Consider the following 25,353-nt stretch of genomic DNA (forward strand, 5'->3'; position numbering starts at 1 on the left):
TCCGACACAGTTGGTGGCAGCAACGCATCCGTGGGTCACTTGTTCTGTTTAATATTAGTTTGTCCAAAAACAGCACTGGTGTAAAGTATTTAAGTAAAACATACTTTAAAGTACTACTTAAGTCGTTTCTGGGGGTATATGTACTTTACTATTTTTCATTTTTTGACAACTTTTACTTCACTACATTCCTAAAGAAAATTTACTTTTTATGCCATACATTTTCCCTGACACCCAAAAGTACTCGTTACATTTTGAATGCTTAGTAGGACAGAAATGGTCCAATTCACGCACTTATCAAGAGAACATCCCTGATCATCTCTACTACCTCTACTACCTCTGATCTACCTCTGATCTGGCAACTCACAGATGCTTTGTTTCTGAGTGTTTGGAGTGTGCCCCTGGCTATCCGCAAATTAAAAAACAATTATTCCATCTGGTTTGCTTAATATAAGACATTTGAAATGATTTATACTTTTACTTTTGATACATAAGTATATTTTAAACCAAATACTTTTATACTTTTACTCAATAGTATTTTACTGGGTGACTCACTTTTACATGAGTCATTTCATAATAAGTTCTTTACTTTTACTCAAGTATGACAATTGGGTACTTTTTCCACCACTGAAAAACAGTATGGTCAAAGATCATCTATTGACAAGATAGTCGAGTGACCGCTCTTAACAATGGAAATAAATGTCATCAAAGATGGAAGGAGGCGAGATTAGTTTGAACCATTCTAGCCAACGAGAAGGCAGATACGCATGTGAACAAGCGTATATTTTTATTTTATTTAACTAGGCAAGTCAGTTAAAAACAAATTCTAATTTACAACGACGGCCTTCCCGTCATATATCCGATATAAAGTATTTGGGGGGGGCGAAATTCCACGTGTGTTCACATATCAGTGCATTCGTAACAATTTAACCATTACGAAACGTATATTCGTTCAAATAAGTCTCGAGTAACAAATTAGCTTTTTTATTCATTTGTTTGACTTGCCTACAAATATTATTCACTTCGTGGTCTTATTTTCGTGGACAGATTTTGGCCAGAGTAAACCATCTCGTTTCGTCTCGTCCTCTCTGGTAAGGTTTGTCCCTGGCCTGACCGACACCGGTATTTGTTTACTTTACTGAGCACAGAGAAGGACGATATTTGAAGGGGCTGTCGTTGTATGGGAAAACCCGAAAGCGCAATTTATGCACCCTCAGCGACCCAGGACATCGAGCTTGGAATAAATAGATGACTTTATGAACGTTTTTGTAATATAGGCTAAACGCGGCCTTATTTGTTGCGTCTAGGCCTATTTGGATAAGTGAATTGCTTCAAAAAGCCAATCCGAAGTGGGCGAAGATCTGTGTTTTCAGCAGTAACCTACAGATTCAATGATCCGTTCTCCAACTTGAGGTTGTGATCAAATAACCCACATAAAATATAATGGCAGCCTCAACAACTGCCCGGCGAATGCCGATGGGTGTGCGGACATTCAGTGAATTTCTGGAGATTGCTGTTGGCTCAGGTCGCTCACCTTGTCACACCGCGGGGTCAAGAGAACATATGAGACAAACCATCAGGTGAGATTAATAAATGTATAACTTCGAGTGACAGCGTCAACCAATCAGTGCCGTGCGTGCGCATTTTGCATCTATTTCAATCCCCTATGGGGCAGGTTTTTGTTCCAACCAAGCACTGGTTGAAATAATGAAGGTCCACTCTGAAGAACATTACGTTCTTCCTGTATAATTAGCATTTAGGACTAAAACGTTCCCTTTTCAATCACATGTCATAGGCTATGCATATTGTGTTATTCTTCATATTGGTTTCACTATGTAAGTAGTTGCCTTGCTCTTTGTAATTCTTCTATTTCTGACGAATTCTATTTCCATGACTGTCACAGTTATTTGTAGTGAGCACCTGGGGTGTATTCATTACGCCGATTCTGTTGCAAACGTTTTTAAACCGAAACTGTTTACGCCAAACAGAAGACGTTTTGCAACGAAAATTTAAGTTTCTATTGGACAAATTCAAGTAGGTCTCTCCCCGTTTAGTTCCTTTTGCTCTGTTTGCATCCATTTTGGTTCTTAAACAGTAAACAGTTTCCTTTACAATACTTAATGAATACACCCCAGGGGTGTATGACCAGGACTCCCAGAGTGCTTTGCCAACAGCAGGATTGGGACATGATGACATCAGTTCCCTGCATCAGAACCTTCATGGGCTTCACCCCTGGGGGGTGTTCATTAGCCGAGTTCCGTTGCAAAACGTTTGTTCTGTTGCAAATTGTTTTGCAATGGAAACCGTTTACTGTTTACTCTGGGAACCAAACGGAAGCAAACGGGGAGGGAACTACCTTAATTTGTCCAATATAAACTGACATTTTCTTTGCAAAACGTTTTCCGTTTGGAGTAAACCGTTATCGTTGTAAAACGTTTTGCAACTGAACTTGGCTAATGAATAGGCTGAGTGGGTCGCATTACATATAGTTCCATTCACATGTTTACTCAGATTATAGCCTAATAGCTTGTCTGAAAGATTGACGGATAGGATACTACTGAGAACTTTTTCCCCTTCTGGCAATATATTATTTCTGCCCTGACTCTAATGGCAGGAAGCCTGCCTGGAAAAGGGTGTTTGTTAGATGTTGTACTATTTTGAAAATTTCCTCTCTTTGTCTCCCTTCCTCATCAGACACTTGTCATCATGCGGTATTGTAATGACCAGGACTCCCAGAGTGCTTTGCCACCAGCAGGATTGGGACATGATGACATCAGTTCCCCACAGCAGAACCTTCATGGGGTTCACCAATAAGAGAAAGGAGTACTCGGAGCGGAGGATACTGGGGTAAGATGGTACCAACCATGAATGAAAATATATTGTAAGACTATATTTCCCGTATGTACAGGGTAAACCAGAGCTTGAATGCATAGATAGAAAGAAGTCATGGCTAGATTTCATATTAAAGTAAAAAATAAATAAAAAATAGGGCCTTTTCTATTTGAAACACAACGTGGAAGGTGTTTATTAAGTTATGTAATGTTGTTGTTTTCAAACTCCTCTTACTATACTGCTTCAGGTACTCTATGCTGGAGATGTATGATGTGGTAGCCAACGTGGATGACTACAAACTCTTTGTCCCCTGGTGTAAGAAGTCCCAGACCATCATGAAGAGGGCAGGCCACTCCAAAGCTCAGCTGGAGGTGGGGTTCCCACCAATTGTAGAGCGATACACATCCATGATCAGTGTGGTGCGACCCCACATGGTCAAAGTAAGTTCATCCCGCTTAATTTGGGATTAAAAATTCCGGTAACTTTCCTAAAATTCCCAGGTTTTCCAGAGATCTTGGTTGGAGTATTCTAGATTTCCTGCTTATTCCCTCCTGATTCCAGGAATCTTCCAACCAGGATTTCTGGAAAACCTGGGATTCTTGGGAACAGATTTTTGCAACCCTACTTAGTCCGCTTAATTTTGGTTTCATGAATTATGATGATAATTGTTTGTTTTGTGACAGGCGGTGTGCACAGACGGAACACTATTCAACCACCTGGAGACAATATGGCGCTTCAGTCCTGGCATCCCTGGTTATCCCCGCACCTGCACTGTGGATGTTTCGGTGAATATGACAGCCCCAGCTTGTGGCCCTTGTCTTTATCTTATGCTGCCCACCTCTCTTCTAATCTTGCTCTCTATTTGTGCATACACCCTTTGCAAGTGAGTAGTCTGAAAAAATTACACTACAGTGCATTCGGAAAGTATTCAGACCCCTTGACTTTTTTCACAATTTGTTACGTTACAGCCTTATTCATTTTCCTCATCAATCTATACAAAATACCCCATAATGACATAGTGAAAACGGTTTTTTTTTTAAAATTTGCGAATGTATTAAAAGTAAAAAAACATACCTTATTTACATAAGTATTCACACCCTTTGCTATGAGATTCGAAATTGAGCTCAGGTTCATCCTGTTTCCATTGATCATCCTTGAAATGTTTCTACAACTTGATTGGAGTCAACCTGTGGTAAATTCAAATGATTGGACATGATTTGGAAAGGTACACACCTGTCTACAGTATATAACGTTCCACAATTGACAGTGCATGTCAGAGCAAAAACCAAATCATGAGTTCGAAGGAATTGTCCGAGACAGGATTGTGTTGAGGAAGCATTGAAGGTCCCCAAGAGCACAGTGGCCTCCATCAAATGGAAGAAGTTTGGAACCACCAAGACTCTTCCTAGGGCCGGCCGGCCGAACTGAGCATTCGGGGGAGGAGGGCCTTGGTCAGGGAGCTAACCAAGAACCCGATGGTCACTCTGACAGAGCTCCAGAGTTCCTCTTTGGAGATGGGAGAACCTTCCAGAAGGACAACCATCTCTGCAGCACTCAGCCAATCAGGCCTTTATGGTAGAGTGGCCAGACAGAAGCCACTCCTCAGTAAAAGGCACATCACAGCCCGCTTGGAGTTTACCAGATGGCACCTAAAGGACTCTCAGACCATGAGAAACAAGATTCTCTAGTCTGATGAAACCAAGATTGAACTATTTGGCCTGAATGCCATGCGTCACATCTCGGGGAAACCTGGCACCATCCCTACAGTGAAGCATAGTGGTGGCAGCATCATTCTGTGGGGATGTTTTTCAGCAGCAGGGACTGGGAGACCAGTAAGGATTGAGGGAAAGAAGAGAGAGATCCTTGATGAAAACCTGCTCCAGAGTACTCAGGACCTCAGACTGGCGCAATGGTTCACCTTCCAACAGGACAATGACCCTATGCACACAGCCAAGACAACACAGTAGTGGCTTTGGGACAAGTCTCTGAATGTCCTGGAGTGGCCCAGCCAGAGCCCGGACTTGAACTTGATCGAACATCTCTGGAGAGACTTGAAAATAACTGTGCAGCGATGCTCCGTATACAACCTGACTGAGCTTGAGAGGATCTGCAGAGAAGAATGGGAGAAACTCTCCAAATACAGGTGTGCCAAGCATGTAGCGTCATACACAAGAAGACTCGAGGCCCGTAATCACTGCCAAAGGTGCTTCAACAAAATACTGAGTAAAAGGCCTGAATACTTACAGTTTAAGTCGGAAGTTTACATACACCTTAGCTAAATACATTTAAACTCAGTTTTTCACAATTCCTGACATTTAATCCCTGTAAAAATTCCCTGTTTTAGGTCAGTTAGGATCACCACTTATATTTTAAGAATGTGAAATGTAAGAATAATAGTAGAGAGAATGATTTATTTCAGCTTTTATTTCTTTCATCACATTCCCAGTGGGTCAGAAGTTTACATACACTCAATTAGTATTTGGTAGCGTTGCCTTTAAATTGTTTAACTTGGGTCAAATGTTTTGGGTAGCCTTCCACAAGCTTCCCACAATAAGTTGGGTGAATTTTGGCCCATTCTTCCTGACAGAGCTGGTGTAACTGAGTCTGGTTTGTAGGCCTCCTTGCTCGCACACACTTTTTCAGTTCTGCCCACAAATTTTCTATAGTACTTTGTGATGGCCACTCCAACACCTTGACTTTGTTGTCCTTAAGCCATTTTCCACAACTTTGGAAGTATGCTTGGGGTCTTTGTCCATTTGGACACCCATTTGCGACCAAGCTTTAACTTCCTGACTGATGTCTTGAAATGTTGCTTCAATATATCCACATAATTTTAGTTCCTCATGATGCCATTTATTTTGTGAAGTGCACCAGTCCCTCTTGCAGCAAAGCAACCCCACAACATGATGCTGCCACCCCCTTGCTTCACGGTTGGGATGGTGTTCTTCAGCTTGCAAGCCTCCCCCTTTTTCCTCCAAACATAACGATGGTCATTATGGCCAAACAGTTCTATTTTTGTTTCATCAGACCAGAGGACATTTCTCCAAAAAGTACGATCTTCATCCCCATGTGCAGTTGCAAACCGTAGTCTGGCTTTTTTATGGCTGTTTTGGAGCAGTGGCTTCTTCCTTGCTGAGCAGCCTTTCAGGTTATGTCGATATAGAACTCGTTTTACTGTGGATATAGATACTTTTGTACCTGTTTCCTCCCGCATCTTCACAAGGTCCTTTGCCATTGTTCTGGGATTGATTTGCACTTTTCGCACCAAAGTATGTCCATCTCTAGGAGACTGAACGCGTCTCCTTCCTGAGCGGTATGACGGCTGCGTAGTCCCATGGTGTTTATACTTGCGTACTATTGTTTGTACAGATGAACGTGGTACCTTCAGGCGTTTGGAAATTGCTCCCAAGGATGAACCAGACTTGTGGAGGTCTACAATTATTTTTCTGAGGTCTTGGCTGATTTCTTTTGATTTTCCCATGATGTCAGGCAAAGAGGCACTGAGTTTGAAGGTAGGCCTTGAAATACATCCACAGGTACACCTCCAATTGACTGAAATGATGTCAATTAGCCTATCAGAAGCTTCAAAAGCCATGACATAATTTTCTGGAATTTTCCAAGCTGTTTAAAGGCACAGTCAACTTAGTGTATGTAAACTTCTGACCCACTGGAATTGTGATACTGTGAATTATAAGTGAAATAATTTGTCTGTAAACAATTGTTTGAAAAATTACTTGTGTCATGCACAAAGTAGATGTCCTAACCGACTTTGTTAACAAGAAAGTGGTTGAAAACGAGTTTTAATGATTCCAACCTAAGTGTATGTAAACTTCCGACTCCAGCTGTATGTAAATGTGATATTTAAGTTTTTAATTTGGTATATAATTGCAAAAATTTTGAAAAACCAGTTTTTGCTTTGTCATTATGGGGTACTGTGTGTAGATTGAGGTGGAAAAACAATTAAATCTATTTTAGAATAAGGCTTTAATGTAACAAAATATGGAAAAAGTCAAGGCGTCTGAATCCTTTCCCGAATGCACTATACATATATACAAAAGTATGTGGACACCATTTCAAATGAGTGGATTTGGCTATTTCAGCTATAACTGTTGCTGACAGGTGTATAAAATCCAGCACACAGCCATGCAATCTCCATACACAAACATTGGCAGTGGAATGGCCTTACTGAAGAGCTCAGTGACTTGTGAAGTGGAAACCTCTAGGAGAAACCGGCTCAGCCGTAAAAGTGGTAGGCCACACAAGTTCACAGAACGGGACCGCAGAGTGCTGTAGCGCGTAAAAATCGCCTGTCTTCGTTTGCAACACTCACTACCGAGTTCTAAGCTTCCTTTGGAAGTAACGTCAGACCAAGCTTCATGAAATGGGTTTCCATGGCTGAGCAGCTGCACATAAGCCTAAGATCACCATGCGCAATGCCTAGCATTGGCTGGAGTGGTGTAAAGATCGCCACCATTGGACTTTGGAGCAGTGGAAACGCGTTCTCTGGAGTGATGAATCACCCTTCACCATCTGGCAGTCTGACGGATGAATCTGGGTTTGGCGAATGCCAGGAGAATGCTACCTGCCCCAATGCATAGTGCCAACTGTAAAGTTAGGTGGAGGAGGAATAATGGTCTGTGGCTGTTTTTCATGGTTCGGGCCCCTTAGTTCCAGTGAAGGGAAGTCTTGCTACAGCATGCAATGACATTCTAGATGATTCTGTGCATCCAACATTGTTGCAACAGTTTGTGGAAGGCCCTTTCCTGTTTCAGCATGACAATGCCCCCGTGCACAAACCGAGATCCATTCAGAAATGGTTTGTTGAGATCAGTGTGGAAGAACTTGACTGGCCTGCACAGAGCCCTGACCTCAACCCCATCGAACGACTTTGGGATGAATTGGAATGCCGACTGCGAGCCAGGACTAATCGCTCAACATCAGTGCCCGACCTCTCTAATGCTCTTGTGGCTGAATGGAAGCAAGTCCCCACAGCCATGTTCCAACATCTAGTGGAAAGCCTTCCCAGAAGAGTGCAGGCTGTTATAGCAGCAAAGGGTGGACCAACTCAATATTAATGCTCATGAGATGTTCGATGATCAAGGGGCCACATACTTTTTGTTATGTAGTGTATTTTCTCTTTCTACTCTGTTTTTTTCCTTTATTTATTCTCTGACTGATATTCTACCCTCTCCTTCCTTCCTGCCACACAGATCTCTTTTGAGTTCCGCTCCTTGCTCCACTCCCAGTTAGCAACTGTGTTTTTTGACGAGGTGGTAAAAAAGAATGTGTCTGCCTTTGAGCGCCGGGCCGGCACGCTCTACGGCCCACAGACTTGCGTCCCACGGGAATTAATGTTCCATGAGGTACACCAAACGTGAGGTCCATCTGGCATTGTGTGCCCTTGCCCCAAACCAGCCTCCACCTTCACCCTGGCAGTCCCCTGTATCACCTAGCTGGAGCAGCAGGACACTACACGACCCAGCCCCCATCAACCGCCTCCAGTCTCCATTACTACCAAGGCCCAGATACCAATAGCCTGGTCCCAGGTCTGTTTGTGCCGTCTTGCTAACTCCTATGGTCACACTGGCATGACAAACAGCTCTTCTGAGATCTTGGACCATCTGTGACAGCAGATCTGGGACCAGGCTAATCTGCCACTAGTGCATCCTCCTCACATTATAGAGTAAGGACCAAGAAATCAGTGTGGGCGTCAGCCTGGCTTATCACCCTACACAACTATAGTTGACTTGAAAGTCCCATATCTTAGCCTGGATCAGTTTCTTGTAAAAAGCTGCCATCTACCTCCTCACAAGGGTTACTCTTCAGCATAGACCCCTTGTTGCAAGAATCCTTCTAAGTCTAATTGTAAAACAAAAAAGCCACTATGCAAATCAGAATAGATGGAATTTATTGCTGTGTAATCATGAGTGAGCAGGACACAATATTGAGTGAACGAATGACATGGACCATTTTGAGTCTGTCATAGTATATGACTGCTTTAGACACTGTAGATTGCTGAAGAGTGGGTGCAGGTGCACTCCACTGACCTGCTAGGTTCTAGTCGTCCAATCCTGTAAAATTAATATATCTTAAAGGGGCAATCCGTAGTTGAAACAATAACAACTTAAGCATGCTCCCCACCACTGTTTTGGTAAAAAGCTGAGGGATTTGGCTGAATAAATGTAACTACTCTCAAATTCATTGACAGATCTATGGATACAAGGACTGACCATCCATGATATCAAAATTATAGTTTTAACCATGCGGATGTTAAAATATATGTTGAGGCTATACATTTTTTTATTTTTTACATTTGCTTTGTTTACTTCTTTACAAACATTGGTAGTAAAACAAGTTTATATTTTGGTTTTTGCTGGGGTACGAGAGTTGAACTAAGCTCGTGAGGCGTTTTATAAGTTATTTGTCAAGAATCAAAGGGTTCATAGAATTAATTTATAAGTCCAAAAATGGATTCAGCAACTGCCGATTGCCCCCTTTTTTTAAAGATATTTTAAATGTACCGTATTGTTTATACCAAGAAGTGCTTTTTAAAAATTTGTTTAAGTTATTTATTATATATATTTTTAAATAGCAAGCCAACTGCTTTCCTTTGTGTGTAGAATGTTGTTCAAGTGCTTCATTTTTCATAGATTAAAACAATCATTGGTCATTTGCACCTTACATTAAGCACATTCAATTGTCTTCAATGTTAAGCTTTATGTAAATATGGAGAACAGGAGCTGTGAAAATTCTATAAAGTGTGTCAACACAAGCTGCCTAGCGAGTTCATAAATGAAACAAGACAAAGTATTGCAATTATTTATGCATGCAAGATATGGCTACTTGTGTAGGATATTTTCTTTGGAATTGCATTTGGTTGTTTTGCCTTTGTTTTTAATGGGAAGAGATTTGAATTTCATTTTAGTTAATGTGTAATAACAAAGGGCTCAAAGTCAAACCGATTGTTTAATATAGCAGTATGTATTTTCCCTCTGCTATGATGGTGGCATTTACTCTCAGGTGTCATGAAAGGTGAACATAGGAAGCAAGTGTACGTCTTTTAAGATTCAAGACTATTCGTTTGTTATTAAAGCAAGAAACCCGGACTGATAAGAAAGGTCTCAATACTTCAAAGCAACTTCCTGTCTTTATCCAGTCTCCGGCATCAAAAAACACAGGTAGTAGTACTGCTTTTGAATCAAATAGCACTTGACAAGTAGAAGCAATGTAGTACAAGCCACAAAGCTAGGTGTTGATGCCATATTGCATTCATTTACCCAGTCCTTTCTTATCAGTGAGCTGTAATAGACTGGATATGGAAAATGAAACAATTAAGTGTGTGGATATAAGGCAATTGCATTTGTGTGCATGTTGTGTGTATTGTAAATGAAGATGAGGGAGGTGGAATGAATCATGTTACTGTATTCATAATTAGGTCTACCTTATTCTTTCAATTCTTTCAATCAAGTGAGCAATAATGCACAGATGGGTGTTGAGACCCATACAGTGTATGAACATAGTATGTTGTTTGAGTTTTGCATGCTGATCAAAGTTGTTTTGCCTGTTAATCATACTTTAGTGTGTATGCATTTCCACCTGTAGCCATGGTATCAGTTGGACAGCAAACATTACAGTGTACTGTGCTCTCCTTTTCTTTTCCATGAGAAATTCTGGTTTTGACCATGAGCAACTGGACACTACTCAATACAAAATGAGTTATCAATGGAATGGAATATTGGGAATATGTGTGCATGCAATGTAGTTATAGAGCCAAAGATATTTCCACCACTCGTAAATGAGTTGTTAAAAAAATAAAATGTGATTGTTCCCGACTATGGGAGTGTAATATAATCTAGCCATAAATCACTGCTTTCAGAAGTTGTGGCATGTAGCAAGCTGTTCAGCTCACCTTTGGGATTTGCTCAAGTTAGAAAACGTTGGCAGGTGGTGTAGAGCTGTGGGGACTCTTGTTAAGAATGCCTTGGTTTGTCGCTATGTAGCAAGTGACGTGCAGGGGTGGGTGGGATGCGGCCTTTTCAAAGGGAAACCAAAGCACAAGCAACAAGAGCAGGGTGTTGGTATCTGGGCCAGTTATTAATAACGACGCAGAGAGGAGATGGGTCTTTTAACTACACTGCTCAAAAAAATAAAGGGAACACTTAAACAACACAATGTAACTCCAAGTCAATCACACTTCTGTGAAATCAAACTGTCCACTTAGGAAGCAACACTGATTGACAATACATTTCACATGCTGTTGTGCAAATGGAATAGACAACAGGTGGAAATTATAGGCAATTAGCAAGACACCCCCAATAAAGGAGTGGTTCTGCAGGTGGGGACCACAGACCACTTCTCAGTTCCTATGCTTCCTGGCTGATGTTTTGGTCACTTTTGAATGCTGGCGGTGCTTTCACTCTAGTGGTAGCATGAGACGGAGTCTACAACCCACACAAGTGGCTCAGGTAGTGCAGCTCATCCAGGATGGCACATCAATGCGAGCTGTGGCAAGAAGGTTTGCTGTGTCTGTCAGCGTAGTGTCCAGAGCATGGAGGCGCTACCAGGAGACAGGCCAGTACATCAGGAGACGTGGAGGAGGCCGTAGGAGGGCAACAACCCAGCAGCAGGACCGCTACCTCCGCCTTTGTGCAAGGAGGAGCAGGAGGAGCACTGCCAGAGCCCTGTAAAATGACCTCCAGCAGGCCACAAATGTGCATGTGTCTGCTCAAACGGTCAGAAACAGACTCCATGAGGGTGGTATGAGGCCCGACGTCCACAGGTGGGGGTTGTGCTTACAGCCCAACACCGTGCAGGACGTTTGGCATTTGCCAGAGAACACCAAGATTGGCAAATTCGCCACTGGCACCCTGTGCTCTTCACAGATGAAAGCAGGTTCACACTGAGCACGTGACAGAGTCTGGAGACACCGTGGAGAACGTTCTGCTGCCTGCAACATCCTCCAGCATGACCGGTTTGGCAGTGGGTCAGTCATGGTGTGGGGTGGCATTTCTTTGGGGGGCCGCACAGCCCTCCATGTGCTCACCAGAGGTAGCCTGACTGCCATTAGGTACCGAGATGAGACCCTCAGACCCCTTGTGAGACCATATGCTGGTGCGGTTGGCCCTGGGTTCCTCCTAATGCAAGACAATGCTAGACCTCATGTGGCTGGAGTGTGTCAGCAGTTCCTGCAAGAGGAAGGCATTGATGCTATGGACTGGCCCGCCCGTTCCCCAGACCTGAATCCAATTGAGCACATCTGGGACATCATGTCTCGCTCCATCCACCAACGCCACGTTGCACCACAGACTGTCCAGGAGTTGGCGGATGCTTTAGTCCAGGTCTGGGAGGAGATAATCCACCACCTCATCAGGAGCATGCCCAGGCGTTGTAGGGAGGTCATACAGGCACGTGGAGGCCACACACACTACTGAGCCTCATTTTGACTTGTTTTAAGGACATTACATCAAAGTTGGATCAGCCTGTAGTGTGGTTTTCCACTTTAATTTTGAGTGTGACTCCAAATCCAGACCTCCATGGGTTGATAAATTGGATTTCCATTGATTATTTTTGTGTGATTTTGTTGTCAGCACATTCAACTATGTAAAGAAAAAAGCATTTAATAAGATGATTTCATTCATTCAGATCTAGGATGTGTTATTTTAGTGTTCCCTTTATTTTTTTGAGCAGTATATTTTCCTATTATTACTAGGATTACAAATCTCCCATTCACTACCATATCCATGACAATCAAATCACAAAAAAAGAAAAACAATTACTTGCATATTGCATGATACTTTACCTAACCAGAACAATATCAATTGATTGTTGAGGACATGAAATAAAGTTCACTAAAAGCCCCACTTCCTTGTTAATCATTCAGCTATCTAGCCTTGTATACAGAAACAGGCTTGGCCTGGTGCAGAGTCTCATGACTACAATTGGGGCTTATGCAACAGTGGTTGAGACTAATTGGTTGTTTGTGTGTGTAACATTATCCTCTGGCTGGTCTCATGACTGTAGTTCTCCACAGAGCCAGAAACATGAGGCAGAGCTGAGACTGGGATTGCTGGGCAGATTTGACACTGCCCTTATGGTAAACTGGCTGGTTGTGTGTACTTTTACATGCACAGTATATTCCTTAATTTCAACACTTAGAAATCCCAGACTATCAAAATCCTATCATGTACAGTCATCCAGGACATTGAGACAGGAGGCTGATCTGCCAGGAATAGATTACCAGTGACTTTGGAATTTTCCATCTGTTATTGAATAAAGCTACACACCACAAGTAAAAACAAACACATGACACCAAGTGTTATTAAATTCATTTATTGGTTTTCCATTTGTTCTCCTAAGCTTCTTTCTCCCATGCCCCATCCCACTATAGTTTCCCAAATGCATCCAACTTCAATGGCTCTTCCCTGGTTTCACAGTCTCCTACACCTGCTTTGATCAGAAACAACCAGATGTTCCACAAGACAAACGAAGAAATCAGAAAAATGTGAAACCCAAGAGACAAAAGCAAGGCATATAAAATTGAAGTAAAAGTCAAACATTGATTATTTTGTTTTTGAAGTGAGCAGGGTCCCACTGATGCGACACAAAATGGAGTGTTGATAATCCTAAATTAAAGCAGACAAGGAAAGCTGCTATGGGCCTCGGACCAACTGCTGCTATGGCCTGAGAGAGCTTGAATCAGTCAAAGCAAACATCCACTTAGCAGCAGAAGAAGCCCATAAAAATGGGCAATAGATTTATTTACAAGACAGGCAGAGTACGTACATCTACTTCATTGTAAGAGTAACTTTCAAAACATGTAAAACTGAAATATGGTGATGAGTGAGGTTGGTTGGAAGTCACACAGCTGTATGACTGAGCAATATGGTTGGGTAGAGCTCATACATTCAAGCTATACATATATTTATAACTATATACACAAAGTATAAATAAAACTACAAATGATGTACCCACTATAGGATTATCCTCTCTATACATTACATGGTTATTCAGTCAACACCCAAAACCTCTAATAAAAAGGACAAAATCAAAATAGGGGTTTTCCTATTTCTAAGAATAAGATTCCAAACTAGCAAGCGCTCATTTTGGAGTAGCAGCTCAAATCACTGAAGCACTCTTCTGGGGCATAATTAGCAACATACATTATACACCAAAATAAGACAGGACCACAACAGATAAAAAGCCCTTCTTGGCTGCATACTTATGTTCAAACACATACTAAAAGCAGAACGCCATGTCCTTCTCTCAATCCTTCAAATATATAAGTCTATGCCATTACTATCAGGCCTCTGGGTACTCCAGGCGACAACCAAAGGTCTTCGATCATATGCTCCTACCTACACATATCAACCCTACATTTTAGAAGATGCCCAGACAGAAAATGAAAGGAAAGAATGTAAAACAAGTTGAATGACAACAAAAGGTTATTTTGATCAGAGGTGTGTTCAAGGTTAAATCCATTGAAATCAGGGAATCTGGTGAGACAAAAAGATTTAAAGGGGCAGTACTTTTTTTAATAAATATTTTTTTTTACTGATTTTCATTCTTCCTTGGATAAATTGAACATCTTCAATAGAAGTTAGATACTTTTACAAGGAAGGACCTTTTTCCTTTACTGGAGTGTAGCTACTGCTAGAGTATAGTCAGGGAGACATTGCATAGAGAAACATGGTGAGGGTTTCAGGCAAAAACAACAAAATATATTTCCCTGTTGGTTTAGATTAGGCAAGACTTTCCAGACAATATTGAAGCGTCAGCAAACATCAGCAGCAAAATGTGACTCAAATTAAGTTACTTGCGTCCTTACCAAGTTAGCTAAATTTGTAAAAAGTTTAATCTTGATGTCAAACTACCACTCAAGTTAAATATAGATGTAAGACATATTCAAGTGAAATCTCAATTGATGACCATATGTGATTACTCTAATTCCCCACATAAAATTACCTTTTTATTGTAGCCTGGAAACCAAACTGCTCAGAGTGAAACAATGGTAAAAACAGAGCACATCAGTTTGGATTGCATACTACTTTTTAAGCCCCTTGACATCTTCAATCAGTTGGTGCAGCCCAGTCCTCACAGGCACATGGGGAGGCTGATGAGATGCCAGCAGACTGCATTGGCCTACTGTACTATAAGTGGCTATACCGAGGTGGGAATTCACATTTTAAAATTCTGAACATACCAACTGCCTCTGTAGTGAACATTTTACAAAATCTGAGCATAGACATGAATTTTTGCAACACGCTCACTCATCACATATTGTAAGGAAGCTAGTTACAGTGCCTCCCAAAGACATGATTGACATTGGGAAAAGAAGGTGAGCTGTAAGCAGATCATTGATGTTGATTGACCTGCTAGCTAGCTAGCTCCATTGTTTAATGATTGGGATTTATCTTCAATGCTCTTAAATAATAACGTAATATAATATTAATTATCTTCTAACTCAAGATATATGGCTGGCTAGTGGCTTTTGTGGATATTTTTGTATATGGTGATTAGCTAGCGTTGGACTAGTAACTGAAAGGTTGCAAGTTCAAATCCCCGAGCTGACAAGGTACAAATCTGTCAGTCTGCCCCTGAACAAGGCAGTTAACCCACTGTTCCTAGGCCACCTTTGAAAATAAGAATTTGTTGTTAACTGACTTGCCTAGTTAAATAAAGGTAAAATAAAAAAAATAGCGCCTAGACTGCCTGTGTTGCTGCCGACTGAGGAAGGGATGGAGTTGGGTCGGAGCGAGGATCCTTAATGCAACCGCTCCTCTCCGTCTTTTTGCCTCTCTGCTGCACGCATCAGCCAACCAGACCAAATATTGATGATGTTAATTAAATGTTATGCTGCTGCGGTAGTACTGTTGACATTTACACACACACACTCGACCGGTGGCCACATCTCAAGCCATGCATGTTTGGAGACCAGCATACGCAAATCTCAGTACTAGGGCAGTCTGGGATAAAGGTGCAACCTGGCGCGTGCAAGCTCTGTACAGGGCAGCCCATCAGGGGCAGCCAACGGACGGGGTGGGTGAACTTGACAACGTCACACCGACTTGCGGGCAATGGGTTCAGATCAACAAAACTTTATTCAAAAAATTATACCACAACCCAAAGGGGCACTTGGCGAGTGGGAGGGACAGGAGCTGGGCATAGGTTGACTCCTATCTGCGCTAAATCATGTAAATATTAAAAAGCCCTTTTTGGATTAAGAAAAGAAAAAAAGAAAGTGTGCCGTCTGTTTGAATCTCTTCCATGGGGATGGGGGCGAGGTTAGCTTTAATTTGAAATACGCCATGCAAGTGACGCGACAAGTAGCCTTGTAGTTTAACTTTTCTAGGCTTTTTGAATGGTCTTCAAATGAGCAAAAACGTAGCGCAATGGTCGTTTTAATGAATGACGATATAATCTTGAAGCCCATTCAAAAGACCAGGGACATGAACACAGAAGTATGATGTAGGAACGCATCACTTGCACACGGTATTTCCTCCCCCTCTTCTTCAGCCAGACTTATTGGCCCCCACCAGGGTCATGAGTCCGTCTGTGCTCATGGACTTGGGGCGCTCCAGAGGGAAGCCCAGGGCTCGGCTCCAGATAAGTTGGGCCAGCACACCCAGGGCTCGGGACACACCAAACAGCACAGTGTAGTAGTTCATCTCTGTCATCCCATAGTACTGTAGTGGACAAGGAGAGAGGTCAGGGAGAGGTCAAATGTTTGTTGCAGAGGTGAGTTATGATTGAAAGGCTGAACTCACAGGTGCTAATATGTGCTGTGATGCTTTTGGTTAAAACACATCTGGCTAACAATGCTGACCAGTCAAAAAGCCCACTTACAAATTCAAGATGGTCCAAAAAAACAGATCTGTATTACAAGACAATATATGCAGTACAACAGGACATTGTTAAGGAGAACACATCTCTCTTACCTGCAGCAGCACTCCACTGTGGGCGTCGACGTTGGGCCAGGGGTTCTTGGCCTTGCCCTGCTCCAGCAGTACTGGGGGCACAATCTTGTAGAGCTGGTGCACCAGTTTGAACATGGGGTCGTTGGGCAGGTGCTTGAAGGCAAACTCCTGCTGGCATTGGTACCTGGGGTCAGTCTTCCTCAGGACAGCATGCCCATAGCCTGGCACCACCTATGGGGGTGAGAGAGGGTGTGATGGGTGATTAGCAAGGTTTACCTTTCTCTCCGGGTTAACTGGTTCTTAACGCAAGGGATGTTTGAAACCGAGAAGCATTAACATGGGATTACTTATTGCAAATACTTTATGGAACTGAAAACCACACTAGTGATGCCATATGGCCTCATAAGGCTGTTATGGTCACTGGTGGGTAAGGTAAGATGTGTCATAGTAGTGAAGCCAGATGTTTTGAGCCATCTCTTACCCTGCCAGACTTGAGTGTGTTCCAGATGTAATCCCTCATCTTCTCATCAGACACCTCCCCTCCCATCTCCTTCTGCAGGGCCGTCAGCCACACCAGCACCTCCTACAGGGCACACAGAGAAACACATCAGAAACACTAATAACCTCAACAAGGCTAAAACAGAAATACTATTCTAAACGCCTCTCAGTGACTGCTGTTGTGCTTATGATGTTAACAAGGATCATGTCTGTCCACTCATGACTCCAAGAGAGAGCAGGTCAGTGAGTCAAGAGGATGTGAATTCTAGTGGCACAGAGGACAGGATTGACAGACCTGGTTGGCCAGCCCATGCAGAGGTCCAGCCAGCCCGTTCAGAGCAGCACTGAAGGAGAGGTAAGGGTCAGAGAGAGCACTGCCCACCAGGTGACTGGTGTGGGCACTGACGTTACCTCCCTCGTGGTCACTAAAACAGGAACCCCAGAGACATTTGGTTACTGTGTTATTCATCACAAAATTGGAATTGACAGTAAATGACTAACGTTTATACAGACCTATACTCGAATACAGATTTATCCAAGACATCATTTTGAATTGTGTCTAACATAGAATTGTTGTCCTGTCAAGTGCAATATATGAACACTAGAGGGCAGAGAATATTCATTTTTGAGGGTTTCACAATTCTCTATCCTTCAATGTCAGAATTTAATAGACAAAATGGCTGCCCCCCCAAAAGTCAAATAAATCAAGGACATGATGGTTAATAATAATATGAATATATGGGTTTTGTACAGCGCGTTTCAATGACCAGGGCCTGAAACTAACCTTTGTCCACTAACCACTGTGGCAGGTAAATTTAACAAATCCACCATCCACTCATATTTTTCTTGCCCTAATTACACCAACAAAATATATAAATAAAAATGAGCATGCTTAGTAATGTTTCTAAAACAATAAAATGTATTACTAGTAAGAAGTGACCAGAGCCTTTTAACCAAAATCTAGTAAAACAAAGCTCACTTGACTTCTCCTCTACTAGCACTGACCTTGCTGAAAGCTACTTTATTGTGTAAAAATTTACTTACTATGACTCAGATATGTGGTTGTCCCACCTAGCTTTCTTAAGATCAATGTACTAACTGTATGTCGCTCTGGATAAGAGTGTCTGCTAAAATGACTAAAATATACATTTAATAAGACAAATCTTCAGCTGCCCCTTTAAGAGAGGGGGTTACAGTGGCAACAAGGGCACTGGAGCCACTTGAAGCTCTATCATAGTCCAACACATGTATGCCTACACACAACAGTGTTCTAGAATATTGGACCGTTGGCGTTCATACCTTACGAATTCTCAGCACAGCTCAAGTCATGTCTCCAACCGTCACCCCATTCAAATTCATTTTTTATTGTTCTTTGTTTTTTTTATCCTCTTATGTTTGTTGTGTAGTAAATATATCCGTTTATTTTCATTGTTTTAATAATTTTTTTAAGCTCGAGTCATCAGTCACAGCGTGCCTGTGAGATAATCTGACTAGTAGCCGATACGTCTTCGCTAGCAGTTGAAGCAAACTCAAACATTGAAAACAACCTCGCTTGTGAACAAAACAATGTAAATAGCTGAGAAACACTCCCTTTAGTAGACTTTAGTAAATTAGACCAAATTTTATGCCTGTGAGAAGCTCTTCTAAAAATTCATCTTCAGTGCGCACAGCTTCCCAACCAGGCAGTGTTGCTGCGTGAAGTGGGATATACATTATAGAACTCGCAGTTCTTTGTGTGATGAAACACAGCCATGAAACAAAAGGACAAACACTTTGAAAACAGCTAAATGAGCTCCTACTTAACTTCTAACTCTATTTTACGTGAAATGCTTCACTGTGGAACCCTGAGCACACCATCCTCCAACATGGCTGGTGAAATAGGCATCTTACCCGCCAATGCCAAAATCTACCTGCATTTGGCGTGCGTTCATTTTTGGCCCTGTCAATGGCCCAAATACACCTAGATGGTAATAATGGTTGACATGTACATCCTTAATACTGGCTTCCCAGACAGTTTAAACCTAGTCCTGAAAAGAATAACCTACTTAAAATTGAATTTCTTCAGCTTAATCTGAAACTGGGCCATAGTACAATACCTGTGGATGGTAAGGTAGAGCCTCATTAGTTCAGTGAACTCAGCAGAGTCGCTGTAGCCCAGCATGTTGGCGAAGTTAGCGGACCAGTCCAGGTTGGAGTCGATGGCGCCAATGCTGCTGCCCTCACGGTACAGGTTACGGTAGATCTTAGCAGCAACACACGGCAACTTGGCAATCAAGTCCATGGAGTCCTCATAGATGAACTGGAATAGAGTAGGTAGTTTAATCAACAGTCAGTAGACTGTCTCCCACAGGATCTAATTGAACGACATGATAAATTAACACAATTACCCCTGCAAGTGTAGTTTATTTTCTGTTGACGTTTCGGTCTGTGAGCTTTTTCTAGACTGTGTCGAATTCTGGGGCTGTAATTCCTTGCACCCCGCAAGAAACGGTGTTGATTTATTTTAGCCCATCTTATTCTAACCAGGAAGTCGAGGAAAATATGAATATGCTCTTTTTCAAGGGAGACCTGGTGTGCATGTTAACATTTACCATTAAAGAATGAACAGACACTTGAAAAGCACTTTAGTGAGGATGACTCATCCATCCAGCATCACCCTCTGCTTTAATGTATTTACCCACACCTGACTGTACTGCATGTAGTGTAATGAATGCAAACCTGGGTTTTAAAATGGTATTTTACATTTTTCAAATACTTTGATCGTCAGCTTTAGCCCGCCTGGAGGGCCAGATGTGAGGTTTACACCGTCGGGACTATTCTGTTATTCATTTTGCCAGGCAAGCTCAATCAAAACACAGCCAAAGTATTTGAAAGATTTCAAATACTAGGTCTGTGAAGAACCTGTGTGTGTGTGTGTGAGAGACTCACCTCCCAGTATTTTGCCTTGTTGACGCCCTCAGAGTAGGCCCGTGCAAAGCTGCTCTCGCTGTTCAGAGCTGTGATGGCAGCGCTGAACTGGGACATGGGGTGCAGGTTGGTGGGGAAGTTATCTAGCATGGTGACCACGTGGGAGGGGAGTGCTGCCCGCTTAGCCCATTCTTTGGACAACCAGCTCACCTGAAAAGATGGGATGCAAATAGGACTGGCGAGTTCAAATAGGGACAATAAAAATGCCACAAGTCAGAACGGAAATGTTCTTTCATCCCAAACACTATAAATCCCCGCCACTTGGCTACCGTTGTAGAACTTCAATGTGAGTCATCAGGAACAAAAAGTAAAACTCAATTGTTGCAATGCCTTCCTCCTAAACCATAAAATAACTTTTTTGTCGTATGTAATGACATAGGAAATTCCTCTAGCTGAGACATATGAGGGTCAAATTAGACCTCTTGAGGTGGCTTCAAGACAGTGCTGCAGCAAACTACTTCTGGTAGTTTTTCTGAATACAGTTCTCAGTTTCATTACAAGGAAGCAAATAAAAAAAGTTGATTGGGCATCTTTGTGTGTATATATATATATATATATTATATTTTTTACTTGAGTAGACTGATTCCTCCCATTCTAACCCTAGCCCATCCAGTGTTAGCCCCTTCTCACCTGTTCCTCTGTGGGGACCTGTCCTGTGACCAGCAGCCAAAAGAGGCCCTCAGGCAGTGGCTCCTGACCTCCTGGAGCCTTGGGCAACAGCTGTTGACACTCTGGAATGCTGTAGCCCCGGAAACGGATTCCCTGAAGGAACAGGACGTACAAGGAGTCATGCTTAATATAGTCATCATATATGGCAAAAGAGCGTAGTCTAAAATGATGGCACAACAAACCACAACAAAGGGGCAGTAGTTACTGTAAATGCAGCTTTATCAACAGAATTATTTGGAATATCTTAACATTCTAGGACTCTTAACTGCCACCAGCTGAGGTTACTGGAGGACCAGTGAGATAACACTTCCATTGACACAGATTTATTTTACAATTCACTGCATGTAAGCAGAGGCAATTTAGATAAGTGCCTATATGGCTTATACACAAGGGTCAATGGTGCTCAGTGTCGACACTTCAATCATTCTGTGGGTGTTACTGTTTAATGGATTGTGTGTGTTGTGAGGACAGGAAACACACCTCATCAGGATCCAGCACTGAGGTCTCGTACACCAGACCCTTCATGCCCCTCATCCCACCATAGACCTGTAAAACAACACACAAACACAAATTACATTCTATACAGAAAGCTCAATTAAGGCTAGACTGACTTGCTCTTTGATCAGTCCAGAAATAGCATGTGTCTCTAAAATCAAATGCGTAATCAGATGAACCATGACCCTAATCCTTCTGCATTCTTCAAAGCCATAATAAGGGTGAAGAGGTCATGCGAGTGATAAACATGTGTGGATGACACAGGCAAAGCGGAGGTGTGTGTGACCCTGGAGTGAGCCTGCTGTAATAAATGGTGTGAGGCAAGAGCTGTGACTCAGCTATGACTGTGCTCAGATGGCAGTGAACTGGCTTAGACATGTGACATCACATGACCTCTAGTATGCTAAAAGGGAGATGGCTGAAGGGCAACATCAGACCCAATCTGGTGGAATTTAGAAAACGGTTTTACCATGATTTCTCTGATCTGTATGTGGTTTATTTCTTCATCAAAATCCTTTCTGATTCTCTTGTATGGTTTTACCAACATCAGGTTTTGAGTTAATGAATACGAGTCAGTTACTTACCATATCAACAGTGATCGATCCAATGTTGGTTTTTCCATACTGCTGTTTGAAGCTCTTGATCCTACTTTGTTCTTTTGGAATAAGGTCTGTTAGAACATCCTTTAGATTCTGCAAAAACACAGACATGTCTCACTAAAAGCTCGGTCAAAAATCACAGCAATTTAAAAACAGCCTATATAAAAGACAACTACAGAGAACCTCTGTGTTAGTCAAACAAACATTAGATCCAAAACATTCACTTGAAAGACACTGGTTTATAAAGTTATCCGCATGGTACATAATGGCAGAGAGAACAGAGGGGGAAACCATCTCTTTTTGTCAACCCCTATTAAAAACAGATTAACATCATGCTTTACTAACAATGATGATAATAAAGGGCAAATTGATGAGTTCTCTTGAAGAGGTAGTCTGATAGTACTTACTGTTGAGGAGCTGGCATGTCTGGACGCCACAAGGATGCAGGTGGCATTCTGCAGAGGAAAATGCAAGTATCAGAAAACATCAGCCTGAGTGTATATGGTCGAAAACCAGAGTTGTCTGCTTTCCAATTTCCAAACTGTAATATCTACTAAAACTAGGCCTAATTGAATCATTGAGCTGACAGTATCATGAAATCCTGATTGCTTGCTGCTCCTCAGGTAGCCTATATCCCGAGTCGCGCAGCGGTCTAAGGCACTGCATCGCAGTGCTAGAGGCGTCACTACAAACACCCTGGTTCGAATCCAGGCTGTATCACAACCGGCCGTGATTGGGAGTCCCATAGTGTGGCGCACAATTGGCCCAGCGTCGTCCGGATTTGGCCGGTGTAGGCCGTCATTGTAAATAAGAATTTGTTCTTAACTGACTTGCCTCGTTAAATACAAAATAAGGGTTCTCCAACTGTTGTCCCACGGGCAGAATTTGGGCCACAAGTGATTTTATTTGCCCCCCCCAAGTTCATATTTTTATTGTTGGACATAAGACTAAAAACACCTGCAAATCATCCCCAAGCAATTTTAATTTGGGAAATCTGTTACAAAGTATTCCCACGCATAATAGAGATATGTAATTGTGTTCCGGCCCCCTGACCATCCGCTCGAGAACAAAAATAATAAATCGGCCCGCCACTGAATGTAGTTGATGAGCCCTGGCCTAGATATTCAACTCCAGAGCAGTGCCGTTCCTGGATTATTGATAGGGCAATCAACATCATTACTGATTTAACATCAACTGTGGCTTTACACAAAGACTTCAGCTACAATCCAACATCAACCATAGAAAAATCTAAAAGAGGCCTGTGTGGAGTATCTGAGAAGGACTGCTCTGTACGCAAGCCATCTGACCCACTGTGTGCTGAAGGAAAAAAGCAGGACATGACTTTTTAAATAGTAGCACAATCATGGATGACAGTCAGGAGGACAAGGAATCCTTGGCAGAGAACACACAAAGAGATTGGAGAAGGGATAAGAGGACCGTCTGGCAGAACTGAAATAGACAAGGTATTGAACAGGCTAGCCAACAAACCTTTACAAGACAACGCTGACAAAGGAACTAGGAAGAAATGCAACCAAGTTTCTGAATGGGCAAGGACTGTCTTAAATCACTATACATATGTCTAATTACAACATGTAACATTTGAAGTGGTCTGCTTTAATGAATGATATATTCTCTTGGATAGGCCTACTGGGAGGCATACTGAGATGTCCTACAAATTCCCTAAAAAATGACAGTCCCTGAACATCAAATTCTAGCTGATATAATGGCATAGGGTTCTGGTAAAACAAAGACATTTCACAGATTCCTAACGGCAATGCTCAGATAATTGACAAGGAATTTCCACTCTGTACAAAGTTCAGAGAAACAATATCCTGAGGCATCATCTCTGTCTGAGGAGTTGAAGGTGCACAGTCCAAAGAAGGTGGCACAAAGAAGATGATTATTGTGATGTGTCAGCTGTCTTGGCAATAGAAAGATCTGGGCAGGAGGCTAATTGATTAAGCAGTACTGTAGGTTACAATCTGACGCCTAACCAGGAAGGTAGCAGTGGCACCCAGGAATTAATACGGACCTCTGTGAAACAGACAAGACAGAATTCTAATCAATGTGTGTTCTTAAGCGTGACACATGCATAGACCTATTACATAATTGGATAGCTAAATTAAAGGGACACTTTGGGATTTTGGCCATGAGGCCCTTTATCTACGTCCCCAGAGTCGGATGAACTCGTGGTAACCATTTTTACCATTCTTGCTACATAGCTAGCAAGATGGAGACTTAGCAACAATACAACACCTGGAAATGAACAAACCTAGAAAGTTGCTGTTGTGTTGGCTAATAGCTATGAATGGACATGTTAGCGCTGAAGGTCAAATGAGGGGAATAAGAAAATGTGGATGGGCATGTTAACTAGCCAGTCAATTAACTTGCCACTGCTGGCAGTAATAGTAACTAGCTATAAGAAATAGTAAAGATTTTGGATTATTCAAGCATGTAGTTTAACTTCATTCCATGTGAGAGGATAGATACCTAACTGTCAAAACATGACCCTCTGGCTATCTAATCGTAGTTAACTAGCCTGTGCCATCTCCTGTGTCAAATGACTAGCTCGCAGTTAACCTTAACAAACTGACGAAACGCGCCAGTGCCAACACAAAAAATCGTTTACAAGAAAGAGGACCATCGTTGCCAAGCACAAACAGTTTGGCGATGTGTAGCTACTACTAGCGTACATGAATGTGCTTGAAAATAACAACCAACATTTTTCCTGGCGAAAATGTAACTGTTAGCTAGCTAACGTTAGTTGTAGTTTAATTGCGAGCAAACTACTATAGTTACAGCTAACACTGACGCGTCCACTCTACTTGCGATATGTTCTTTGCCTCGTCTTACCTTTGAATTAAGGAGTCTTGGCGCTAGCCTGCTGATACCTGTAGTCAGAAAGGACATGGTGTCTGTGGAGAAAATATAATTTATTGTATTTCTGAAAGTCGCTGGTTGAAGGTGCCCCTACAGAAAAAGCACGACTGAAGGTTGAAGATGGATTGGGGCCCGCATGTAGGTGTATCGTTGATTGGATGGTGGTTGTAGCGAAATGTAACCCGATTGGTCAGTTGAGACTCGTGTGTCTCTATCAATCGAAACGATTGGCTAGGGCAGACGGAAAACTGGGGTAATGTTTAAGAACACGTTTCCGTTTCAGTCTGTCACAATTTAAATTAATTGAGTCAGAGTAAAACTGAAGATGTTAGAGAAACTCTGTGGTAAAACTATAATTCAAGTGTAACTCTGTGTTGTTGTATGTGTCGAACTGCTTTGCTTTATCTTAGCCAGGTCGCAATTGTAAATGAGAACTTGTTCTCAACTTGCCTACCTGGTTAAATAAAGGTGAAATAAATAAATAAATAAAAAGTATGGTCAGG

At 42.1% G+C, this 25,353-nt stretch overlaps 2 protein-coding genes across 3 annotated transcripts; one reads left to right on the forward strand and one right to left on the reverse strand.

The window, feature by feature from the left end:
• The first annotated feature begins 1,042 nt into the window (after positions 1–1,042).
• LOC106567177 (coenzyme Q-binding protein COQ10 homolog A, mitochondrial) lies at positions 1,043–10,680 on the forward strand. 2 transcript variants are annotated; one of them, XM_014136183.2, is made up of 5 exons: positions 1,043–1,577; positions 2,692–2,844; positions 3,077–3,269; positions 3,513–3,614; positions 8,040–10,680. In XM_014136183.2, the coding sequence occupies exons 1-5, from the start codon at positions 1,441–1,443 to the stop codon at positions 8,205–8,207; spliced, it is 753 nt and encodes a 250-aa protein (XP_013991658.1). In that variant the 5' UTR covers positions 1,043–1,440; the 3' UTR covers positions 8,208–10,680. The 2 variants fall into 2 exon arrangements, with proteins under 2 accessions (XP_013991658.1, XP_013991659.1); XM_014136184.2 differs by lacking the exon at positions 1,043–1,577 and adding an exon at positions 1,697–1,832.
• A 2,462-nt stretch (positions 10,681–13,142) lies between these two features.
• On the reverse strand, positions 13,143–25,071 carry cs (citrate synthase). Its single transcript, XM_014136182.2, has 11 exons — positions 24,824–25,071; positions 22,378–22,425; positions 21,956–22,063; positions 21,357–21,422; positions 20,838–20,969; positions 20,169–20,357; positions 19,337–19,539; positions 17,536–17,665; positions 17,224–17,325; positions 16,764–16,973; positions 13,143–16,511 (listed from the first exon to the last, which is right to left on the reverse strand). The coding sequence occupies exons 1-11, from the start codon at positions 24,878–24,880 to the stop codon at positions 16,338–16,340; spliced, it is 1,419 nt and encodes a 472-aa protein (XP_013991657.1). The 5' UTR covers positions 24,881–25,071; the 3' UTR covers positions 13,143–16,337.
• Positions 25,072–25,353: the final 282 nt, after the last annotated feature.

The sequence above is a fragment of the Salmo salar genome, chromosome ssa13 (assembly GCF_905237065.1).
Source record: "Salmo salar chromosome ssa13, Ssal_v3.1, whole genome shotgun sequence".
Classification (NCBI taxonomy): Eukaryota; Metazoa; Chordata; class Actinopteri; order Salmoniformes; family Salmonidae; genus Salmo; species Salmo salar.